This window comes from Bactrocera dorsalis, chromosome 2 (assembly GCF_023373825.1).
Source record: "Bactrocera dorsalis isolate Fly_Bdor chromosome 2, ASM2337382v1, whole genome shotgun sequence".
In the NCBI taxonomy this organism is placed as follows: Eukaryota; Metazoa; Arthropoda; class Insecta; order Diptera; family Tephritidae; genus Bactrocera; species Bactrocera dorsalis.
The window spans coordinates 43,820,811-43,843,888 of record NC_064304.1 but is presented as its reverse complement, the minus strand read 5'-3'; the positions used below and the strand labels follow the sequence as shown (position 1 = coordinate 43,843,888).

The following is a 23,078-nucleotide window of genomic DNA, read 5'->3' as shown; positions in this document are numbered from 1 at the left end:
GAGCTTTCCCAAGATTCAAGTGATAAAAGTGAAGTAACAGACAACCACTTCAAACACACATTTTCATGAGTAACTGTTTACAATATTCTATGAAATTGTTGAATTTATCAGTTCGGCTTTGTCCGAGGGAATGCGTGATTATCAATCAGTAGAGATCGGTTTTATAACATTCTTCAAATGTGTTTTTAGTCCCATAATATGGAAATCACTCGAAAAGTATTTGCTTATATTTCTCATACTTTGATTTCTGATGCAGTTTGAACTTGCCATATAGGCTGATCCGGAAAAACACCGAAACTGATATTAAATTCCTCAGTGTAATTAATGTGCCACATAGTCGTGACACTGAAGTATATAAACCAAAAGAGACAGAACGAAACATTTGGTGACTGCAGTGCATTCCCGTCAAATAGTCCTGTGTCCGCACGGTCCGCTCAGCTGTGGCATAGTTTAGTTGTGTCAAGTCAACAGACAGCCAACGGCGCACATTCCAACTCACTGTGAAGCACTCGTATATGTGCACTTGCAATTATGCAAAACACATACCAGCACAGTGTGGCGGGCGTGCAGCCAACACAGTTTCACTCACGCGTGTTGTGGACGTGCGGCAATTTGCTGCATCTAATGACAGCAACAATTTCACGCTCATATGACTTGTCGGCATTTTTCAGTTGGCTTAGTTCATAAATTTGACTACGCACACAAACGTACACATGCGCAAAGAGTCAATATAGGCTGGCATGCAACACTGTTTTTGTTTTTTTTTATACAATTGCATGCTTATTTGAGAATATTTGAGTATATTTGCCTATAACTGTGTTTTTATCCAAACGAGTATGCTATGTGAGGGTGTTTATATAAGCTACGACTGCCAACAGCGCTAAAAAAACAACAAGCACAGAAACTGAAATCACAAATATATTTTTGGCTGAAATTGCAAATTTTTGCTGGAAAAATTTTCCAGCGAAAGCCAATGTTCGATGATGAATTGCCGCTGGTATCACAAGGGGTTAAAGTGACTATGAAAACAGCGGGGTGCTGATATGTTAGCGCTGATTCCGGCTATATTAATATAACACAATACATAGAAAGAGTTCTGTGTGCGTGTGTTGCATGTCTGCTTTTACATACGGATATGACAAAGTGCCAGGATTTTGAAATAAAATATTGTTAAAATGCTTGAAAGGCGGAAAAACTGAAAGCCAATGAGATGTGTGGAGTTCGTAAGGAGACAATGGATTTGGTAACACGAGACGTTAATAAACAGAGCAGAAACATGATCGCATATGTGGGTAAATGTTTGGATAGACAATTTACATATCAGTGAGCGAAGTCACTGGAAACACAAAGTTTTGTACTTTTTTCAACATGGCAAAAGCAAGGAAGATGAACATATGAAATTTTGCAAAAAAAAAATTCCAAAATACATATATATTTTTTTTTTTGACAATAAAAATTGGTTAACAATTGGCTTTTATTATTTCCTCATCTTGTTCTACTTCATTTCGATATTCCGTAACATCGACTTTCTATTGAGATATAATATGAGATCTAAGTAAAAATATTAAGAAAACTGCAAAGGTCCGACTATTATAGAGAAACCCATAAAAAAGGATTGCCTCAGTACGACCAAACAGAACTTCTTATTGACGGCGTGGTCTTTGTCCCTTTGGAAAAAATTGACGATGCACCAAACCACGAATATCGAAAAACAAAAATGAGCATCAACTTGATTTTTGCGCTTTGGCTTTGGCGGGTTTTTTTCGGTTTTAAAACCGTAAACCCATATCTAATCGGCAGTTATAGTGCACTCCATGATTGTAGGATCGGAATACGTATGATCAAGTATGTCCATAGAGACTTGTTTACGGTACTCTTTATGAAAGAAATTCAGCTTAGAAACATCCGAGTTGAGCAAGAACGCGTTTCATACTCAAAATATCGACCAAAATCATTCAAGCGGACTTGCGAGAAATGTCGAGCTCTCTTGCCATCTCGCTAACACTTGCCTGACGATTTTCAAGCACCATATTCTTCATTTTTTTAATATTTTCATAGGTTGAAAGTCGTCCAGAATGAGGCATGTCTTTAACGATCTCTCGACCGTCTTTGGAAGCTTTGTGCCACACTACGACAACTTAGCAAAATACATTATTTAGAAATATGATTTACCGAGGTAATTTAATTACAATTATCGACTGATTTTTTGTTGCTATGTACTATTTTCAAAGACGTCATTCACAGATTGATCTTTATGTTCAGCAGAAAGTCAGCCATACACACTGTGGTCGACATATTCGAAAAGTGGAGACTTAAACAGTTATAGCCCGATTTTTGAAATTTTTAGACTCGAGATATGGCACTATATGTGCAAAGTTTTATCCGAACAAATTAAAATTATTATATTCTTTGGCAACATGTTGCAAGAGTATAAAAAGAACACTTCCAAACCTAACATTATGCGTAATGACGTTTGGCTTTATCAGCGGTCTTAAGGTATCAAGACACCAAAGCGGAGCGATTTGGCTTTTGGGAGAAAAAATATTTTCGAGAAATAGAAATGGGCTTTGTTTTTAAACCGAAGTACACAAAAAACGGATTTTTTTATTAATATAAGTTGAATATATTGAATAAAATTTTGCAACAATAATGCCTATGGGCTCATATATACGAATTACTTGATTACCACTTAATTAATTACATATATTTAATATAATTTTTAATTCAAATGCAACTTTCTACATCAAGGCGACATTTCCTCCTTCATTGCATCATTCTTACTTCTATGGTTACTATATTGAAGCATAATTATTCGAAATAATGATGATGCTTGTCTAATTGAAAGAGCTTCGTTGCCATGTTGAAAAATTTCGTGGAATAAATCCTTTTATTATTCTATTTCTTATCCTGCCGAAACTGTTTGTTCTGTTTCATAATTATTTTTGGTTTTGTATTCTTTATTATTATCATATTTTGTCTTTGTGTAAAATTGAATACCCCAAATTAACATCTGCCACATACACGGTTTTATAATTTTCAAAGCTAAAGCTTTGGTTCTCTAGCACTATTATTTAACAAAGCATGATAACACACGATAAGCCGACTTTTAAAGTAGATGATAGGTAAAGTATGTTTGGAAAGTGAGTACCTAATGAATGTTTTCGATTTTTTCCACAATGACAATAATGATAGTAATTAGCACAATAGTTGTAGTTTTATTTTAATGTGAGATTTAGAAGCATGACTTCTTCTTCTTTATTGGTGCTGACACAGATTGCAGGGTTATAACCTTTTCGCTATTTGGCGCCAACCGGAGATTCAAAGTGCAGCCAGGTCCTTTTCTACCTAGTCTTTCCAACGGATCTCCTCTTAGCTGGAGTGTTTTCGGACGATATAACCTAGGCAGCTTAGCCGCTGTGTCTTAACTCCCTGAACTAAAAGTATGTCAATATTGTCGTATATCTCGAACAGCTCATCGTTCAATCAACTGCCTTTGCCAATGCGCAGAGGACCATGCTGACGTTGTTGTTGGTGTTAATGCTGATTCGAAGATAGACGAAATTATCAACGACTTCGAAGTTATGGCCGTCAACCGTGACGTGGAAGCAAACTTGCGAGTGCGATGACTGTTCACTACCAGACTCATTTGCTTCGCTTCCTTATCCAGTCCGGAAAAAGCAAAACTAACGACGCGGGTGTTGAGGTCTATAATTTCAATATCATCGGAACACGCCAGCAGCTGTACATTCTTATAAAAGATTGTACCAGCTCGATAAAGTTCTGTAGCTCGAATTATTTTCTCCAAGAGTTGAATGAAGAAGTCGTACGATATGGAGTGGCCTTGTCTGAAACTTCGTTTGGTATCGAACGGCTTGGAGAGGTCCTTCCCGATCCTGATGGAGCTTTTCGTGTTGCCCAACGTCAGTTTACACCGGCGCACTAGTTTTGCAGGGATACTAAACTCAGATAGCTTATTTACTTTAAAATCAAAGAAGAAGTCGTCTGTTACGATCCTCTTTTCACAGATTGTTTGATTTGTATCATCTTAAATTTGTATCATCAAAATCTTTAAGTCCTAACCGCTGGTGGGGTGAAAAATAAAGATCTTTGTTTGACAGATATCCATATTTCGGGCTCCGGTGAAGTCGAAACGAATTCACCGACCGTTGTGCCAAAGATACCTTCTTTACCTACCCTGGCGCTAAGGTCACCAAGCACGATCTGACGATTTCAGGAGTCTCTCTCCCACCACGAATCCCACACCAAATTTTCGTTCCCCTTGTCACGTCCATCGCATTCCTTGGACGGCGGTGATGTCAGCCCTTACTCGCATGAGGGCATCAACATCCAAAGGAGATCTCTCATCCTATACTGTTTTGATCTTATCATTGGGGGAGTTTCCCTACTTGGCGGAACCCAAACCCAGGGCACAACCCTGGGGAGTGATGGTTCACCTTCTCACTTTAGCTTGTCTTGTGACGGATGGTTTTGGCTACCCGGAGGATACTTGGTCCATGACAGTAAGTCGTGATCAACTTGAGGCATATTTAGAAGAATCGTTTCTGGCCACTTCTATGTGAACAGCATTTATATAACTTTCTTCACTTGCTGGATCCGATACATCGGATTTCAGCAACCCAAAATTTGCAAGAAATAACCTTTTACATCACAGTTGCAAATTGACTGTAAAATGATATATTTTTCAAAAACTTTCATTTCATGAATTTCTAATCAAGAGATGTAAAGAATACTAAATTCTTCAACTATTTCTCCTAGAGTAGGTCTTGGTGTTTCACAGAGAAAGGTAAATCCCCTAGAGTGCTAAGAACTATATTCTGAAAATTGTGCTTCTGGCTTATAGGTATGTTGGGTGCTCGAGGTTTTCACGTCACGTTTCTTGCCATGCATGGCTTTTGTCAATCGTAAGTTTTGTTGTTAGCAAGTGACCATATAAGTCCTCCTGAGCCATCTTAAATATATATAAATATATGTATGCATATGCATTGAATATATTCATCTATTATGAACATTTAAAATTGACACGTCTACTTCGGTATAAAATGTTAACTTCGGTTGCACCAAAACTATAATACTATTCACAAATACAAAAGATTTCTTAAAAGAACTTGGTTTTAATCGAGTAGTTTGTATAGTAACTATATGTTATCGTAGACCGGAGATCCTTAATGCTGCTACTTTGACCAATAATTCATGCAAATTTTCAGGAAGATCGTTTTTCAAGAAAAAGAGCTCTTCATATAAGCGCTTAATCTTGATTGTTCAGTTTGTATGGCAGCTACATGCTGTAGTGATCAGAAAGGCACAGTGCAACATTTCAGATCGATATCTCAAAATATGATAAAGTAATTCGTATACTCGTATATGCAAACGGACATGGCAAAATAAACTCAGATCACCACATTTACAGGGTTTCCGTCATTTTTTTCTGTATGTTACATACCCTGTTCAGGGTATAACAAAATTAACCAAAACTAAAACAAGGCAAAGCTCACGCTTCAGAACTCAAATTGCTGCCTTCCAGCGAAATACATGAAGCAATGAAGAGTCGACAACTAACTGACACCAACTGCGTGTGTGGCTTTGGCTTTGGCTTTGGCTGGTCTGCGAATAAGTCTGTGGCTGCGACTACGCCAGTGGCTCTGTGGTGAATGTTGCTGTCGTTGAGTTGGTTGATGCGCTTCCACTTTTCTAGTTTGCATATCAATTCGGCGTATTCAGATTCAGATTGCTGGCTTTGCTCTGGGCACTTCTGCTCGAGTGTTGGTATTTAGTTTACCGTTACCAAATATTGCCTGTTTCCGTTGTCTAAACTTTCATAGCTGTTTGCGCTTTATTCGTTGGTTTTTCGTTGCTCGTTGCTACGAGTGGGTCTCTAGCTGACGGCGAAGCCACTTGATTGCCGATATTACTCTCGATAAATTGCGTGTGGCGAGAGTAAGTGGCGTCTGTGAAATGTAAAACAGCAGACATTCATATGTACATATTTGCAAAATTGTACACTTCAGTGCGGGTCCATAATAGTAATACTCAACACTCTATATCGTATGTAAAGATGGGAATAAATTTGCCATAGCATGCATTTTCAAAGCACAAACCGCTGACAGTATTTTGCAGCATATGCTTGGTAGCAGATATACAATATATCATATGTGAATTAAAAAACGAAATAACTGTTCCCTTTGTGCAATATTTCAGGGCTCATTTGAATTTTTTAGCAAATGTGTCCTCACGATCACAGAAACTTCCAAATAGAGAGGTTATGATAATCGCATCGCAATGTAATAAAATATTCTCCGAAAATATATCAGTGTGCATTTAATATATTATATATGTACGTATATTCTCGTAAGCACACACTCTATATTTGAGCAGTTGGCAAAATCCAAAATTCATTTATTATTTTATTATTGCAATTTATGATAATATTTAGTAGTATGTTTGATATTGGTGATCGCTGCTGCCGTACGTCCCATCGCCTTGGAGACCGTGAGAGGCAAGACAAATGTTAACTTCAGTTGCAACGTCTTTCAAGAAATTAGGAAACCCAATCGCCGCAGATGAACTACTTACCACTCTTTCTCACGACAACGCAAATTCTCATACATCAACTGCAAAAACTATATTTTTAACCCATTTCCAACCGCGCTGCAAAAATTTTAAAATTTAAGGTACATTTTTAGATTAATTACGGCCCCCTGATTCCAAATCTGTCATCAAAAAATTTCTACCTCTTCCCGTTTTCCCGATATGCCAAAAATTAAATTGTTCGATTAGTCGAACACTGGCGGTGAACACATACCATAAAATCCCATACAAATGCGAAATGACAATTTTTCCCGCCAAATGATAGCGCTTTGACATTTCTTTTGTGTGTTTCAGAAGAAAAGACTTGTTTTGTGCCTGCCTATCATATTCCTACATTTTAATAGTTTTTCGAAAAATAAATGGTGAGAATCTATTAGAATATAGTTTCGTTTGATGTGTAATTCCGAGTGTTTGTATTGTTCCTCGATTCCAGAATTGCAAAACAACAATGAGGGAGATTGAAGATATTTTAGAGAATTGGAGCGATGACGAAAGTCCGGTTCAGTGTGTCAACGTACTCCCACCCAATGTACATGAACTATCCGATTCTAAGAACCAGATAACCCTTTGTCGCTGGCAAGATAATAAGGAGGTCACCATTGCTACAAACCATGATCAGATTCCGCCACTCTACCCTGTTCGGCGTTGGCAAAAGGCAACTAAAGCTTCTAAGAAGAGCATGAGAGAAAATGGGAAATTTGTCAACGTGGATCAACCTGCTGTGCTTCACAATTATAACAAAGGAATGGATGGCGTTGATCTCCACGACAATGCCATTCAAAATGATCGAGTAAACATCCGTGGAAAGAAATGGTACTGGCCACTTTGGATAAACACCCTAAATTCTTCCACTGCGAATGCATGGAAATTGCATTGTTTGGTCGCGAAATATAAGAATGAGAAGCCAATGAGCCAAAAACAATTCAAGTCGTCAGTCACTGAGTCTCTTTAGTAGACCGATGAAAAAGAAGCATTAGAGGTGGATGAAGATCTGCAGTTCCAAATGTGGTTGGTGAACACCTCATCGTCCGTCAACCTCAATTGAAATGTCGTCGATGTCAATTGAAAGGCTGTGGAAAACCAACAGTTTGGATGTGTGAAAAATGTGCCAAGCATATGCACTCGAAGTGTTTCAAAGATTTCCATGAAATACTATCTATGTAAATAATCAAAAATAGCCAATATTCAATAAACATTTGTTTTTACTGAAATAATATTGTCTATTCATTTATATTACGATATGTTGTATGTGATGACCGCCACTGTTCGATTAATCGAACATCTATTTTGAGTAATACCTGTGCCATCCATGTTTTGTCAGGTGTTGATTTTTTTATTGTAAAATAATATTTGGTTCTTTGCCTATAAGACCTCATGTTTATTTTTTTAGTTTTATTTATTTACATATTTTTAATATAATTTACAAAAAAGGTCTACCGGCAAGGCATTTTTCAACCCCTCCCCCAATCAAATTAAGGGGGAGTTGGGGGTTGGTAAATATAGTTTTCAAATAGCCAAAATATCAAAGTAATATATGATACTCACTATCGTCCTGATATCATTTACCTTCACAGCTAAAAGAATTATTCAAAATAGACAACTTTGCTGTTCGATTAATCGAACACCAGACATCGATTCATGAGTTATCCTTCGTAGTCTGGACTTGGCACCGAATGCATTATTTTTATTTTCTTTCCTAAAAAAGAATAGCTTTGTGTTATTCAGTCGACGCGTGGGCTGTATTCAGCTGGCAGTTATTAGAAAGCGTTTAAGCGGATAGAATGTTTCTATTCAAGCAGATTCCAAGTACTTATCTCTTTTCTAATTTAATGTTTACGTATATTTTCTTTTATTTCGAGACAAACACAGCTTAAATATTGATGCTGCAAAGACATTTTATTAATCTAAAACTATCTATTTATTTTTTTACAGCATTGGTGCTATAAGGAAGTATTTAAGGATATGGAATGAGGAGACTATAGTGCGCTGAGAACATAAAACGATTCTCTTTTCAAACTAATTGAGTGAACAAAGTGACATAAAATTTAAATTCAACAACTTTGAAACTTATAGTGCTTCTCTGGAACAGAGATTTGAAAATAAATAATTGCGTTGTCGTCATTGAGTCATGCAAAGAAGAGCCGCATTGCGAGCATTGGAATTTAAGAAAAGTCCCAAAGTGAAATATGACAAAATGTGTGCGGATAAATACGAATAAAGTGAAACGAACACATGTCATGCCGCACATGCCTATACACAACTACCTACGTAAGTGGCAGCGAATGGGCGACAAATAGGTGGTTGTAAGCGAATAAATATGTATATGGATAAGCAGTGTCTGTTTGCACGAATGTGTTTGTTTGCTAAGCCGAGCGCATGTTGACATCACCGACGGCGCAAAAGCCCCCAACATGGCGCGCAGAAAGCGTTAAGCAAACAAAGCGCACAAGCAGACACACGCGCGTGTTTGAAAGACATAAAAAAAATTGCAGTCTTGTATTAAATGTGTGTGTGTGAACCGCTGCATTTGTGTGAGTTGGCGGAAGTAAAACAAAGCAAAAACGGAAAATAAAAGTAAAAGTGTTTAACTCCGCAATGGATTTATGCTGATTGCAAGGGATTACTGGATAAATTGGAAAGGAATCAACATGAATTCCATTCAATTTTTTATCGTCGCGCTTTTGGCAACTATCGGTAAGTAGCTGCTGATGACTTGGCCTTTGCATTAATGCCAATAAATGTATATAACAGGAATTCAGGCATTGATGGCACATAATGCTTTACCTAATGTTGACCAGGAATTTTAACTTCCAACTTACGAGTACTGAAAGAGATTTATATTTGAAGTGTTCGTTTGAAAATACTTTTGTTTGCGTTGTGTCGATATTGTCCTTGGGTCTAAAACCTTGAAACAATCGGTATATGTATGTAGACATATAAAGATATATTTATAGCCTGCTTATAAAGGGTGATTTTTTAAGAGCTTGATAACTTTAAAAAAAAAAAAAACGCATAAAATTTGCAAAATCTCATCGGTTCTTTATTTGAAACGTTAGATTGGTTCATGACATTTACTTTTTGAAGATAATTTCATTTAAATGTTGACCGCGGCTGCGTCTTAGGTGGTCCATTCGGAAAGTCCAATTTTGGGCAACTTTTTCGAGCATTTCGGCCGGAATAGCCCGAATTTCTTCGGAAATGTTGTCTTCCAAAGCTGGAATAGTTGCTGGCTTATTTCTGTAGACTTTAGACTTGACGTAGCCCCCCAAAAAATAGTCTAAAGGCGTTAAATCGCATGATCTTGGTGGCCAACTTACGGGTCCATTTCTTGAGATGAATTGTTGTCCGAAGTTTTCCCTCAAAATGGCCATAGAATCGCGAGCTGTGTGGCATGTAGCGCCATCTTGTTGAAACCACATGTCAACCAAGTTCAGTTCTTCCATTTTTGGCAACAAAAAGTTTGTTAGCATCGAACGATAGCGATCGCCATTCACCGTAACGTTGCGTCCAACAGCATCTTTGAAAAAATACGGTCCAATGATTCCACCAGCGTACAAACCACACCAAACAGTGCATTTTTCGGGATGCATGGGCAGTTCTTGAACGGCTTCTGGTTGCTCTTCACCCCAAATGCGGCAATTTTGCTTATTTACGTAGCCATTCAACCAGAAATGAGCCTCATCGCTGAACAAAATTTGTCGATAAAAAATTTTCGAACCGAACACTGATTTTGGTAATAAAATTCAATGATTTGCAAGCGTTGCTCGTTAGTAAGTGTATTCATGATGAAATGTCAAAGCATACTGAGCATCTTTCTCTTTGACACCATGTCTGAAATCCCACGTGATCTGTCAAATACTAATGCATGAAAATCCTAACCTCAAAAAAATCACCCGTTAACACCAAAAAAGAAACATCAAATATTCTATAAAGTACTGTGCCCAAACTGTGCCCAAAAAGGTGACATTGTCTTTATTTTGAAAATTTTTTATTTATGCTTCCAATCAATTTCACCCCCTTCAAAGTAATCCCCTCCCGATGCAATGCACTTATGCCAACGGATTGTCCAATCTTCGAAACACTGGTTGTAATCACTTTCCGGGATGGTCTTCAGTTCCGTCTTCGCTGCGACTTGAATCTCCTCTATCGTTTAAAAACGGTGTCCCCGGAGCGGTCTTTTGAGCTTGGTGAATAGCTAGAAGTCGCAGGGCGCCAGATCAGGTGAATACGGTGGTTGTGGTACGATATGGGTTGAGTTTTTGGCGAAATGATCACGAATTACGAGGGCAGTATGGGATGGTGCATTATCGTGGTGTAAAAACCAAGAATTGTCTTTCCACAATTCCGGCCTTTTTAGGCGGATAACGTTACGCAAACGACGCATAACGTTCAAATACTAGTCCTTGTTGACTGTTTGACCGGTTGGAAGAAATTCATAATGCACAACACCACTATAATCGAAGAAAACAGTCAGTATGACCTTGATCTTTGAGCGACTTTGGCGCGATTTTTTTGGTCTCGGCTCTCTTTTGGCACGATATTCGCTCGATTGATCGGTTGTTTCGGGGTAAGCATAGATCCAAGTCTCATCGCCAGTTATAATGCGTTTCATGACACCCTGGTAGTCGGAAAGCATCGTTTCACACACTTCAAGGCGACGCCTTTTTTCCAAACAATGCAATGTTTTCGGTACCAGTCAAAATTTGACGCGCTTGGGGACCAAAACATTCTTCAAAATGGTATTGGCTGAGCTTTTCGATATGCCAACTTCATCAGCAAGGTCTCTAATTGTTAATCGACGGTTTTTCAACACCAAATATTTGATTTGTTGAACGTGAGCTTCGTCGGTTGAGGTTGATGGTCGCCCTGGACGCTCTTCGTCTTCGACATGTTCACGGCCGTCTTGGAACTCACTATACCACTTGTAAACATTTTTTTTAGACATAGCCTCATCACCAAAGGCTTTCTGCACCATCCTCAACGTGTCCGCAGCAGAAAATTGATTCCGTAAATAAAATTTAATGCAAATTCTTTGCTCAACAAATTTGGACATCGCAAAAAACGAAAAACTCACTTTTAGCAGCTCACAAAACGACACGTATCTCAAACACTAATGAATATTTTGACATGAAATGTGACATAAATGTGACTGACAGTACTACCAACCTAAAAAAAATAATTCTCCAAATCCTTCGACGCGCGCAGTTTAAATTTCAATTTTACCTTATTTTTTGGGCACAGTAGTATATATGTAAACGTTTGGCGTGACCAGCCAAGTTGGTTTACCCATTCCCGTCTGGCCGTGCGTCTATCTGTCCATCTAAAAGAAACGAATCATATTCTCCCAGTATCATACACAAATTACCTTAAATATAACAATAATATTGGCGTTTACAAAAAATAGAAAAATATTCGACAAAAATTGTTAAGAAGACACTGAACTTTGAAATATCTAATTAACTACGCAATTACACTTTTGTTAATTCCAATTTCCAGAAATATACCGCCAACACACACATAGCAGTAACTAATTTTAGTAGATAAACTTTTGTTTCCATAATGTCTAAGTATAATAGAAAGGTTCATACCTGCCTAACATCAGAACGTTGAAAGCTAAGTGTGTACATATTTAAGTACACAAGATCTTATAACAATAATACAATGACAACAACAAATAATTCTGTATAGACATTATCAGTGTTTATGCATTAATAATCGATTTTATAATGAATAAGTTTATGAAATCTAAATACAAATATACAAATATTTCGCAATTAGAATTGGTGGCTTTGCATTTAGCTTATTTATTCTCGAAACTAATGCAGAAAATAAATAAATAATTTTCTTTCAATTAAAATAATTACTTTACACACTTTATTTGAAATAAAATATAATTGCATATGTGGATTTACATTAGGGTGTTCATTGTTTCTTAGTGTTGATATGTTTTTTTATGCAAAAGCAAACTTTAAGAAGTTAAGTTTTTTGCGCTAAAAAGCGTAAAGAAGATCTTTATTTTCAATTTAAAAAGTGTTCCCATATATGATTATTAAGTTTTGATTCTTTCAAGTATCTTGATTACGACCACATTCTTGAAAATATTCGAGAGAAAAAAACAAAGAGAGAAAATTTCGAGATTTACAGTCTATAAAATGTCGTGGTTTACTCAATGGAAATTTCACTTTCGTTTCAAAAGTAATTTGCATTCATATATATACTTCTCAGATACAATGATGTCGCCAAATACCCAGATATTAGTAAAGTCTACCAATTAATGTGAATAAGCGGATGAGACCTCTACACAAAAGTTATTTTCTTAATAGTACTTTGAGGGATTTAATACGTGAAGTTAGGAATGATAACACAATTTGTCAAAGCATTGGACGTAGAAGCATATTGCTTTTGTGACATTTGTACAATGTTTCCAAACTTAGTATAGAAAAGCTGAATGGTGGACCCTTTAGTGGTCTTCACATATGGCGTTTCGTAAGTGATACTGATTTCATTAAAGTAATGAGTGTTCCGTAAAGCGTAGTTTGGAAAAGTTTAGTATTGATAGTCGAAATTTTCCTTGGTAATTATGAACAAATTGTCCCAAATATGCTGATAAACTTTAGGGTTCTATGAGACAATAAGAGTATCAATTTGGATTATATTTTCAATAATTTGGAAACATTTTTACATAATTTAGTTATTTTTGGTGAGAAATCTAGAGAGCCTTATCCTATGATCCTTAAAATATATTGTTAACTAGAAAATTATAAAGGAATAAATAAAAGGACATTTAATAAAGATATAACATATGTTTTTGACATTTGTCTGTCTGATTACTTCGATGGATTCTAATTATTAATATTATTTTGTTTTGTGTTTTCGGACTTTAGTAATGTAAAATTAAAAAAAAAAATATTTGGCTATTGAGGGTTTCATGAATTTTGAGTAGAAATGTATTCAAAACCGATCTTATATCTACTTAGGCACGAAATTGCACTAGACCAGAAAAATCGAATACAAAACTTATCGCTCTACAAAACAGGTACTACCGATTTAAAAGTTATACATCAAATGTACTGAGTTTTTGTACAGTACACCAGGTTGTATAAGTAACACAAAATTTATAAATTACTGGAGTGAATACTCAGTACATTGCATATATTATTTTAACTGCCTATGATTTGCAATTTGCCAGGACCAAAGCAACTTAAGCTGCAAAACGTCAACCAGAGGGAAGCGAAGCAATTATATATACGTATATATAACTCATATGCCAACTCAACTGCCATATTTGACAAATGGTTTGTTAGAGTAGAGAAAATAATTATATGTAGTACGCTATGGAAATTCGGCTAACTCTTGTACAATTTCCCATATTTTTGCCATAAAACTACACACATGCAATATACGTTCAGGTAATTTAGACGAAAGTTTTAAGGTCTTATATAAGTATATAGAAGATAGAATTGACCTGGCTTTATTTATTTTTTGATAATGCTGTATACAATTAAAAGGCCACAAAAAAACGTATATGGTTTGTTCCCATTTTTATCTATTTTAGGCATGAAGATACACTGTTATGAGTAAAACACGCTCTCTAATTTTTGTTAAGATAACTCATATGTTAGCCGATACATCCAGTGTAAAGTCATCCGGCAGTTCGAAAATATTTATGTATATTATTATAAATTTATATTAGGTATACCCGTTTTTCACCCATTCTTGACACACAGACAAACCATACTCGGGAAAGTATTATTTCTGAATTTCAATTTTATTTCTCACATATTGACCAATTTTTTCTATCAAAAGTCAACAATTGGCTTCAATTTTTAATCACTGAAAAGGAAAGAGTCAGATGGAATTTAAAATTGTGTTATATGGCAAGTAGGTGTGGTTGGAGTCCGATTATAATTATATGATGTTGAGGTAATGTCATATATCGAGTGTTGTTGAAATCGGTCAAGCATATCTCGAGTTGTGGGACTTAAAGAGGGCAGTGCCACGGTCATTGTCCAATTTTGACACTGACTTTTATAGAACTACCTTTTTTGGCTATTGATTTATTGCATTTGTAGTAATTTTTAACAGTACCGTTATATGGGAAATGAGCGACGTTATTATCTGATTTCATTAATTTTCACTCTGTCGGCAGTGGTCTTATGTACCTGAAGGTACTTCCTTGCAGGTTGCAAGAGTATGAAATGTTCGGTTCTACCCGATCTTAGCTCCACCTTACTTTTTTTACTTTTTAGGGGGTGTTCGCAAAAAAATAATAAATTTGAGAAATAACGGACATCCTAATATGCGTATGAAGTCACATTTAGAGATAATGGTAAAATGGACTGAAGTGCTTTGACGAAGCTTTATGTTTTTGTATAAAATTAAATCTTAAATTATGTTAAACACCTCTTCAATTATTATTCTTTTAAGATGTTAAACTCGTCACGTAGTGCAGTTGCAAATAATTATATCTTACAGGAACAATTAAAATAGTTATTTTTAAGTTTTCCAAAAAAATCTTATTATTTATCAATTTCTTTGTTAATTCGTTCCCCCGAGATAGTTGTATCTGCTTATGGCTGACATAGAAAAATCACTACTGACTAAATTGCAACATATTGTTATTATAGTCAAAATTTCCTAAAACGTAGGATTTTTTGTGTTGTAGTCAAAGGGTGTAGAGGTCAAACCACCACCATTTATTAACGTGACCCAAATAACGGTACGTGATGAAAATTTTTGAACTTAAATTCGCAATCAGGATACCTCAAATACCCCGTAGATTTTCCTTCGGTTTTTTTGAGTAGTGTTATCGTATGTCGTGATAATGATATTCTGCGACAAAAAGCTATGAAAATATGGAATTTGTGCTCCAACAATGGGAATGAAGGGCTAAGTTAGAGTACGCAAATCAACTTTCATCATATTCAGCATAACGTATGAGACAAGTGAAGGATGAATTTTGGCTATTACTCTACCAAACTTATCATATGTTAGGAGCGCCTTCTGTGCTAAGTTGTTTTCTGTCTAATTTGGTGAAAATATCTCGTAAAAATAAAAAGAGGTTTCCAATCAGGGACCTGGTGAGCACTTCTTTGGGATAAAAGGTCGGGTGAAAATATTAAGACATATACATTTATCTCGAAAACTAAGGAACTAGTTCGCTTATAGTTCTGGTTGTCACGCTGTCATAAACATTGTGGAGAACTTAATATAAGGTGCTTTTGTTTAGACATGTGGCTTTCAAAAAGAAATAAAACACATATAATTTAATGTTATGACCAAGAGTTTAGGTTAATTGTAAAGATCAGAGTTTACTTTCTGTTTTAAAAATATAGCGCCGAATCTTCTCTTAAAAAGCGTCACTCGTATCGGCTTTATTTGCGTAGACAAGCAACTTTACATAACCTGACCAAAAGTTTTCTTCAATAGATTGATTATAGCATAACGCTAAAGGTCGTCCACATCAGGTTAGGTTAGATGGCAGATTGGCAAAACACTTGGTAGCCAGTACGAATTTTCTTAGGTATTTAATTTCAACTCCCGCAAGTTCAGTGGGATGTCTGAAGATATGCGCTCCCAAGTATTTAAGTCTTGGCCTCTCAAACGCGAGACAGTCAAGAAGGAAGTGTTAAGTTGTTTCCATCTCATCTTCAGCCTTACTGCGGGGACGCCAATATGGCAATGGCTTGTTAAAAGCTCCAAACTAGGGAGAGGCGAGCCTTACTGTGGGCAAAGAGATCACTAGATCATCTGCGATTAATCTTGGGCAAAAAGGCTTTTGCGACTGCGCAAGTCGATGGACCAGCGCTGGCCATGCTTTGCTTCCGCCAAGTCCACATCAATATGCTCCTATTCAGGCACGAACAATTCATTAGTCATAGATCCATATCCATATACAGTGATTACCTCTGTACATAAAGCACAACAAGCAGTGACTTTTGGAGAATGTCATGGCATCTCAACAAATGCTTGTCGATTATCATCAATATTCGAAAACAATACTTCTTTTTATTAGCGCACCTATTCCACCAAAAGTGAGCTTCATCGCTGAACAAATTGTTCTTATGAAAATCGGGATCGTTGGCCATCTCGTTTTCTTGATACACAATCTTTAAACATTGCTTCGTAGTAAGTCTGTTTGTTAAGAAATGGAAAACCAAACAAGTATAAACCAAGTAACAGCTGTCAAAAAAGAACAACACCAAAAAAGGCATTGCTGCATTGAAAAGCGCACCACTAACAACCACGGTTGTAACCTGTTCAGAATATAAACATATAATTTTGAATTAGAGCATCATTCATGAACAGAGCCTCAAATCAAAATTAAATAGCAAAATTGGTGGCATTTATTTCGTACTGTTATGCTGGACAATTGTTGACTTCGGTGAAAACATGTATTATTTAGCATTATTATTGTGCTTCGCATTTGAATATGTTATGAAATATTTAGATAGCCATCTATAACAATTTATAAATTATAAATTAAGTTTTAACTTCTGCATCGTATTATTCACCGTTAAATAAACTGTTAAATAAACAGTTGTATATAAACATGTTTTATTAAAATCGCTTATTTGTGAATTTTCGAAATAATAACTGAATTGCAACAATTGCCGTTTATGTATGTAAATATGTATATGTAATTGTCTGCCATGTTTTTTAATCAAATATGCAATGTGCTCATATGGCAAATGTATATGTGTGTGTGTATGCTTGCACAACCTTTGTGTAGGTAAACAAAAGCCTTGTGGCCAACGGCGTTTATTTAATCTGCGGCAAAACAAAAACACCAAGTGATGCACGCAAACTTTGTGCAAAAAAAATGCAGCGCTAAAACTGCAACGAAATAATTTGACAGTTAAGCAATTAATTTAATGGAGTTCATGGCATTAAGGGCATTCATATGTATACAAATATGGCAGCGTTACAGGGTGCCTAAAATGAACTGTTTGAAATGAAATAGATATTTGGCAAAGCAAAGGCATATGTAAGCAAGCAATAAAAAAGCTTTTTAAAGTAATTATGATTGATAATAAAATATACGTAAATACAGTTGTAATAAATAATAGTGAAAGGCAAACGTTTTTACTATGAAAAATACAATCAAAAACATAAAAAAGATAAGTTGCAATGGGAAGCGTTAAGACAAAAACAAGGAAATTCGCAAATACTAAAGATTCCACACAAGCAATTGATTTCGATGGTTCCATTAGTATGGCAGCTATTTGCTGCAGTTGTCCGATCTACACATTTTCTTCAGAGATCACATAAGTTCCTTATGTAATAATCCATGTAAAATTTCATGAAGATATCTTGTCAAATAAAAAAGTTTTCTCAACAAGGACTTTATTTTGATCGTTGTATTTGTATGGCAGTTATATGCTTTAGTGGTAGATTCCACCAAATGTGCGGCTTCTTGGTGGAAAAGGACATTTGCACAATTTGAAATCAATATTGAAAAACTAAAGGTCTAGTTCCGACGGACAGACGCACGGACATGGGTACATACATACATCACTTTTTAGACCATTTTCGGATATCTCCATATATGCTATAATAATATTAACGCTATATTCTCTTTAATAAAAAATTTGTGCACATGTCACCCAGTGAGGCACCCTGTTTATATAATAGGCTACAGATGTTCTTTCTTGCAAATATAAAAGCTTCCTTTTTATTGACAAAAATTTTTGTTTTCAAAAATTTTTTCAATTTGTTGAATATAAAAATTGTCGCTTTGCAATTATGGCAATGAAAAATGGACGTTTTTATGGTGTGTTTATGTTTTTCGCCCACTTAATAGGTAATATTTTTCGACACCTCACTGTTATTGCGCTACACTTTTTCCGAGACATAAACTCAATAATAAAGTGTAACTAAATTGAGAGTTTGTAAAACAACATACAATTTTACAAAATTAAAGCATATCACTTATACATTTTTTCCTAACACCTGCTTTAGTTCCAATTTGCCCAGCGTTAGAGAGTAACGAATAGAACAAACTGTATCAGCTGTTCAAAATGATTGATAATGAAGGTGGCATATATGTTTCGCATGCAGCAATTCTTTTTTCCAACCTAAAAAATTTATAAAAATAAACTCGAAAATGTATAGACTGGATAACAAGATTCAGGTTTAAGTCGAACATAAACAAAGTTTATTGGCCTATTGGAAATTTGTGAAAAATTGGAATGATTTTCACATAAATCTTTGGAATATGAGAGTATTCGGCATTATCCAGAAGATGGAATGCGCGCCAATTATCGCGTGACCAGCATTATTAAGATTGTATATTTTTTATCGACCGTACATATACGTGATGTTGGAAAACGAGATACATGCCACTAGGGTAGCCTTATCGACATTTTAGGCTTTGCCAACAGAACTGTCAGCCTCGAAAAATAAGCAAAAAGAGTTGAACTGGACTGTACAGTTTGCATGACCTAGCAAGGTACAGAGACAACTGGTGAAGATTTGTTTACTCGACCCAAACCAAACTACGGTTATAGTACCAAAGAAGAAGAGGAAAACATCATTTTCAACAACCAATTCTATAAGATCAGTAATATATACTTTAATTTATACTTCGCGTGTTTTTCGAATCGGTAAATTTTTTTTCTATAAGTTGGTAGTACAGTTAGTGACATTTGTACTAAATTTCACGTAAAAATATTCATTAGTATTTGAGATACGCGTCGTTTTGTGAGACTCTAAAAGTGTATCGATTTTTACTATTTTTGAGTTTATTGAACAAAGAAGTGCGATAATGCAACGTCTCATACAGCATTGCTTGGCCGTGATCATTTCGCCACATTTTCAACTAATATCGTGCCGCAAACACCGCCTTCGCCTGATTTACCTTTGTGTAACTTTTGGCTATTCAGCGTTTTGACTCAATTGAGAATATAAAAGCTGAATCGAAGAAGGCTCTGATGGCAAAGACGATGAAGGATTTTTCAAGGGCTATGATGACTGGAAAACTAGTTGGTATAAGTGTATAGCAGCGGGAGGGTATTACTTTGAAGAGAATGAAATGTACAAAATTCACCTTTCAATTTGATCACAGTAGTATGTAGGGATAAGTATAGTGCTAGGTCTCATAAGTGTAAGAATGAAGCATGAACTTTACTACCATTTAATAAAAATCAGGAAGGAAATACCTTCTTTTCGAAACATTATTTATCAGAAACAGTATCTGGTATTCATGAAGATATCTGCCTGGCTAAAATTTTTCGTAAAAACGTCACCACGCATAGACATTTATATGCGATTGCCTTGTCCTTGCTCTATAAAAAATATTTGTTATGAAATATTATTCATTTAAAATATCATACATGTGTGCGTAAATATTTTTCTGGGAAAACGAATGGTAAATAATATTAGCTTACTTTTAAATTAAATTATAAATATACAAATAATATACAAATTATACATATATTGTGTAATGTTTACCTGGCAAGTGTTAATCGGTGAATTAGTACTCAAATAACATCAAAATATACTATATGCGCATTACTTGTTTTGGAAAAATAATAAATTTGATCAACTAAACTAAATGTAAAGCTACAAAGCATTATTAGCTATTAAATCATAAAAATTAAAATATCACTCATACGCCCAGGTCAACGAAGAGCAGTGTTAATATGCAAGCCATTTTCAAAAGTTGTTTTTTTTTTATCAAAATTATTTTGTTAGTGCTTATGTTGATTTTTAACCGTATTTTTCTTAAATGGCGCTAGTGCTTCTAATTTTAGAAGAAACACTTTCGCAATAAATACATATATTATTTGCGAAAAAGAAATTATTCTTAAAATTTTTTTTAAATGCGACGTACAATGTAGTTTTATGCAGTAGTTTGAGAAAAGATTTGGCTTGTATCCATATAAAATTATTCTCAGCCAAAAACTGAAGCCATTGGACCACCGTAAATGTCGTGAGTTTGCTAACTTTGCATTGGAACAGCTTAAAATCGATTAACGATTTTTTGAAGAGAATCTTCTCCGATGAGGCTTTCATCTGAGTGGTGCGGTAAATAAACAAAACTATCGATACTGGTGCCAAGAAAAGCCACAAATGCATAACAAATAATCATTACATTCACCTAAATTGACGGTTTGGTGTGGTTTTTGGTCTGGTGGAATCATGGGTCCGTACTTCTTTCGTAATGAAGCTGATGACACCATTACTATCAATGGGGAGCGGTATAGATCGATTACATACAGCGTTTTAAGGCCGCAATTGGAAGAAATTGATCTTGACGACATCTTATTCCAACAAGAAACAACCGAATTATTTCGAGAAAAGTATGGAGATGCGATTATTTGAAGAAATTGTGACAATGAATATTATTATACATATATTATCTATAAAGTTATTAATTTTAGTAAAGATAATTGAATACAATCTAGGGAACCTTTGAATTTGAATAGTGGCCATCAAAAATTACGTCAAAATTACCTTCATTAGTTTGATTACATATTAAGTTGTTACAAGGGTTTTCTCAGGTAAAAACAGCATTTTTTCAACAAATTTTTTCATTTAATATAAAAAAATAAATATTTTATTTGAACTTTTTATTGTTACATACATGTTAGTAAAGAAATTTTGAAATTTTTGGAAAACAATATTTTAAACTCGGCCATTGCCACGCAATTTCCGGTGACCCCACGGAAAATCGAAAAAAAATCCGTCGTCTAAGTCTTTAAGAATTATACCTCAAAGACGTGTGTAAAATTTCATGAAGATCTTGAGAAATCTTGCCAACCGACTTCAAAAACACAGTTTCGAGAAAAATGCGCACTTAGAAGACAAAGAGTTCTTTGTATTTTCACAATTTTATATTTGCTCTTGGCTCGATTTCCACTGAAGGTTATGAATGATGTTGTAACAAAAATAAAGAAAACATAAATGTTGTATGACTATTTACATTTATCTATTTATAGTATAAACGAAATAAAATTGAGCAAATTAACTAACTATTTTCTCCAATCCAATAATGCATAATTGTCACAAAATTAAGCGAAAGAATGAATTTATTGGCTTAGCAAACTCACAGAAGAATATATCTTTATTCTCAAGCGCCACTCTGTTCGCTCAAAGCTATTTCGTACGCTTGCTCTTTAATGATGGAAATAAATAGCATCCGTTTTTTTCGAATTGAAACTGAGCAATCCACTTGCCGACAACTCACTTCATCTGTTTGCCAAGAATGAGCGTTTCATGATGTCAGTGGCGATTTCGTTTTCAAATTGTCGATTAGCATATCATACATATGTATGTATGTACATACATACATGCCTGCTTTATCCATATGCATGGAAAGCTTATGTACATTCGTCTGTGGAAGCTGCCATAAAACCATGCACACACATCTAATATGCATGCAAACATATTATATATACATATATATGTATGTATATAAATGTAGAGTTATAAATGCAGACTGGCGTTGACCATTCGTTTCAGTTATAAAAAATCGCTTATGCAGCTCAGCTCTGCTTCCGATTGTTTTTGCTTTATTGATCGCTTACTCAGTAAAATGAGGTGGGAAACTCTTTCTATTGAAACCGACAGCCACAGCTGTCTGCGTTTTCTCATACACACTTATGTATGTAGTTATGCATTACTATATTTGTATGTGTATGCATATATATGTGTATACATGACCATTTGCTATTCTGCAGCGTGTCGATCCATTGACTACTATTTTTAACTCATTTCCATGCACATTTTTCTTGTCATGTATGTAGATTCCTGGCATTTCAGTTTATGTTAGCTGTATTTTCGATGAGCTTACTTCTTGCTTGTATGCTTTCGTTAGCTTCATAAATCATCTCGAAATGTCAGTGTGCGCTCATCTGGTTGAATCTTCATCCACTTTCACACACTCGCATTTACCGCTTGGCATTGAGTTGTCGACGGGAATACTTAGATTTCGAAAATGGCCATATCTCTTAACGCTATTGATATATGGCATTCAAGTCTAAATTACTTTCTTTTATCGCAAGAAAATGATTACGCTTTACTAGATGCAGGAAAGCGGTAATTTTATGTTTTTGGGGGTTTTAGTGCTTTGGAGTCTTGGTTATCTCATTATAGTGTTAATTATAATTTATCTGGTTTCATGTGTTATCCATGAAATTTTAATGGCCTGGCGCATTAAGTGGGTAGACATCAAAGCTTCAAGATGGACCAAATAGGTAATGAAGTCCTCAACTCGTTTGGCTTTACCGAATCTCCAAAGTATTTCTATTGGGAAGCTTTTTCTACCCAAAAACAGTGTAGATGGATAAGTACCTGAAAGTATTGAAAATCCACAATTATTTCCTAAAGATACTATTTGTTCATAAAATTCGTTTATAAAATCAAAAAGATTAACCTGCAGGTTTTTTAATTTATTATACCCTGAACAGGGTGTATTAACTTTGTCACGAAGTTTGTAACACCAAGAAGGACGCGTCGGAGAACCTATC

General features: G+C 35.3%; 1 protein-coding gene across 1 annotated transcript in view; it reads left to right on the top strand.

Moving 5' to 3' along the window:
- LOC105234167 (uncharacterized) overlaps positions 1–23,078 on the top strand; it is a 138,466-nt gene that overhangs the window by 10,496 nt on the left and 104,892 nt on the right. The window contains exon 2 of the mRNA XM_011216452.4: positions 8,539–9,300. Coding sequence (XP_011214754.2) covers positions 9,210–9,300 — 91 coding nt within the window. The 5' untranslated portion in view covers positions 8,539–9,209. The remainder of the gene's footprint in view (positions 1–8,538; positions 9,301–23,078) is intronic.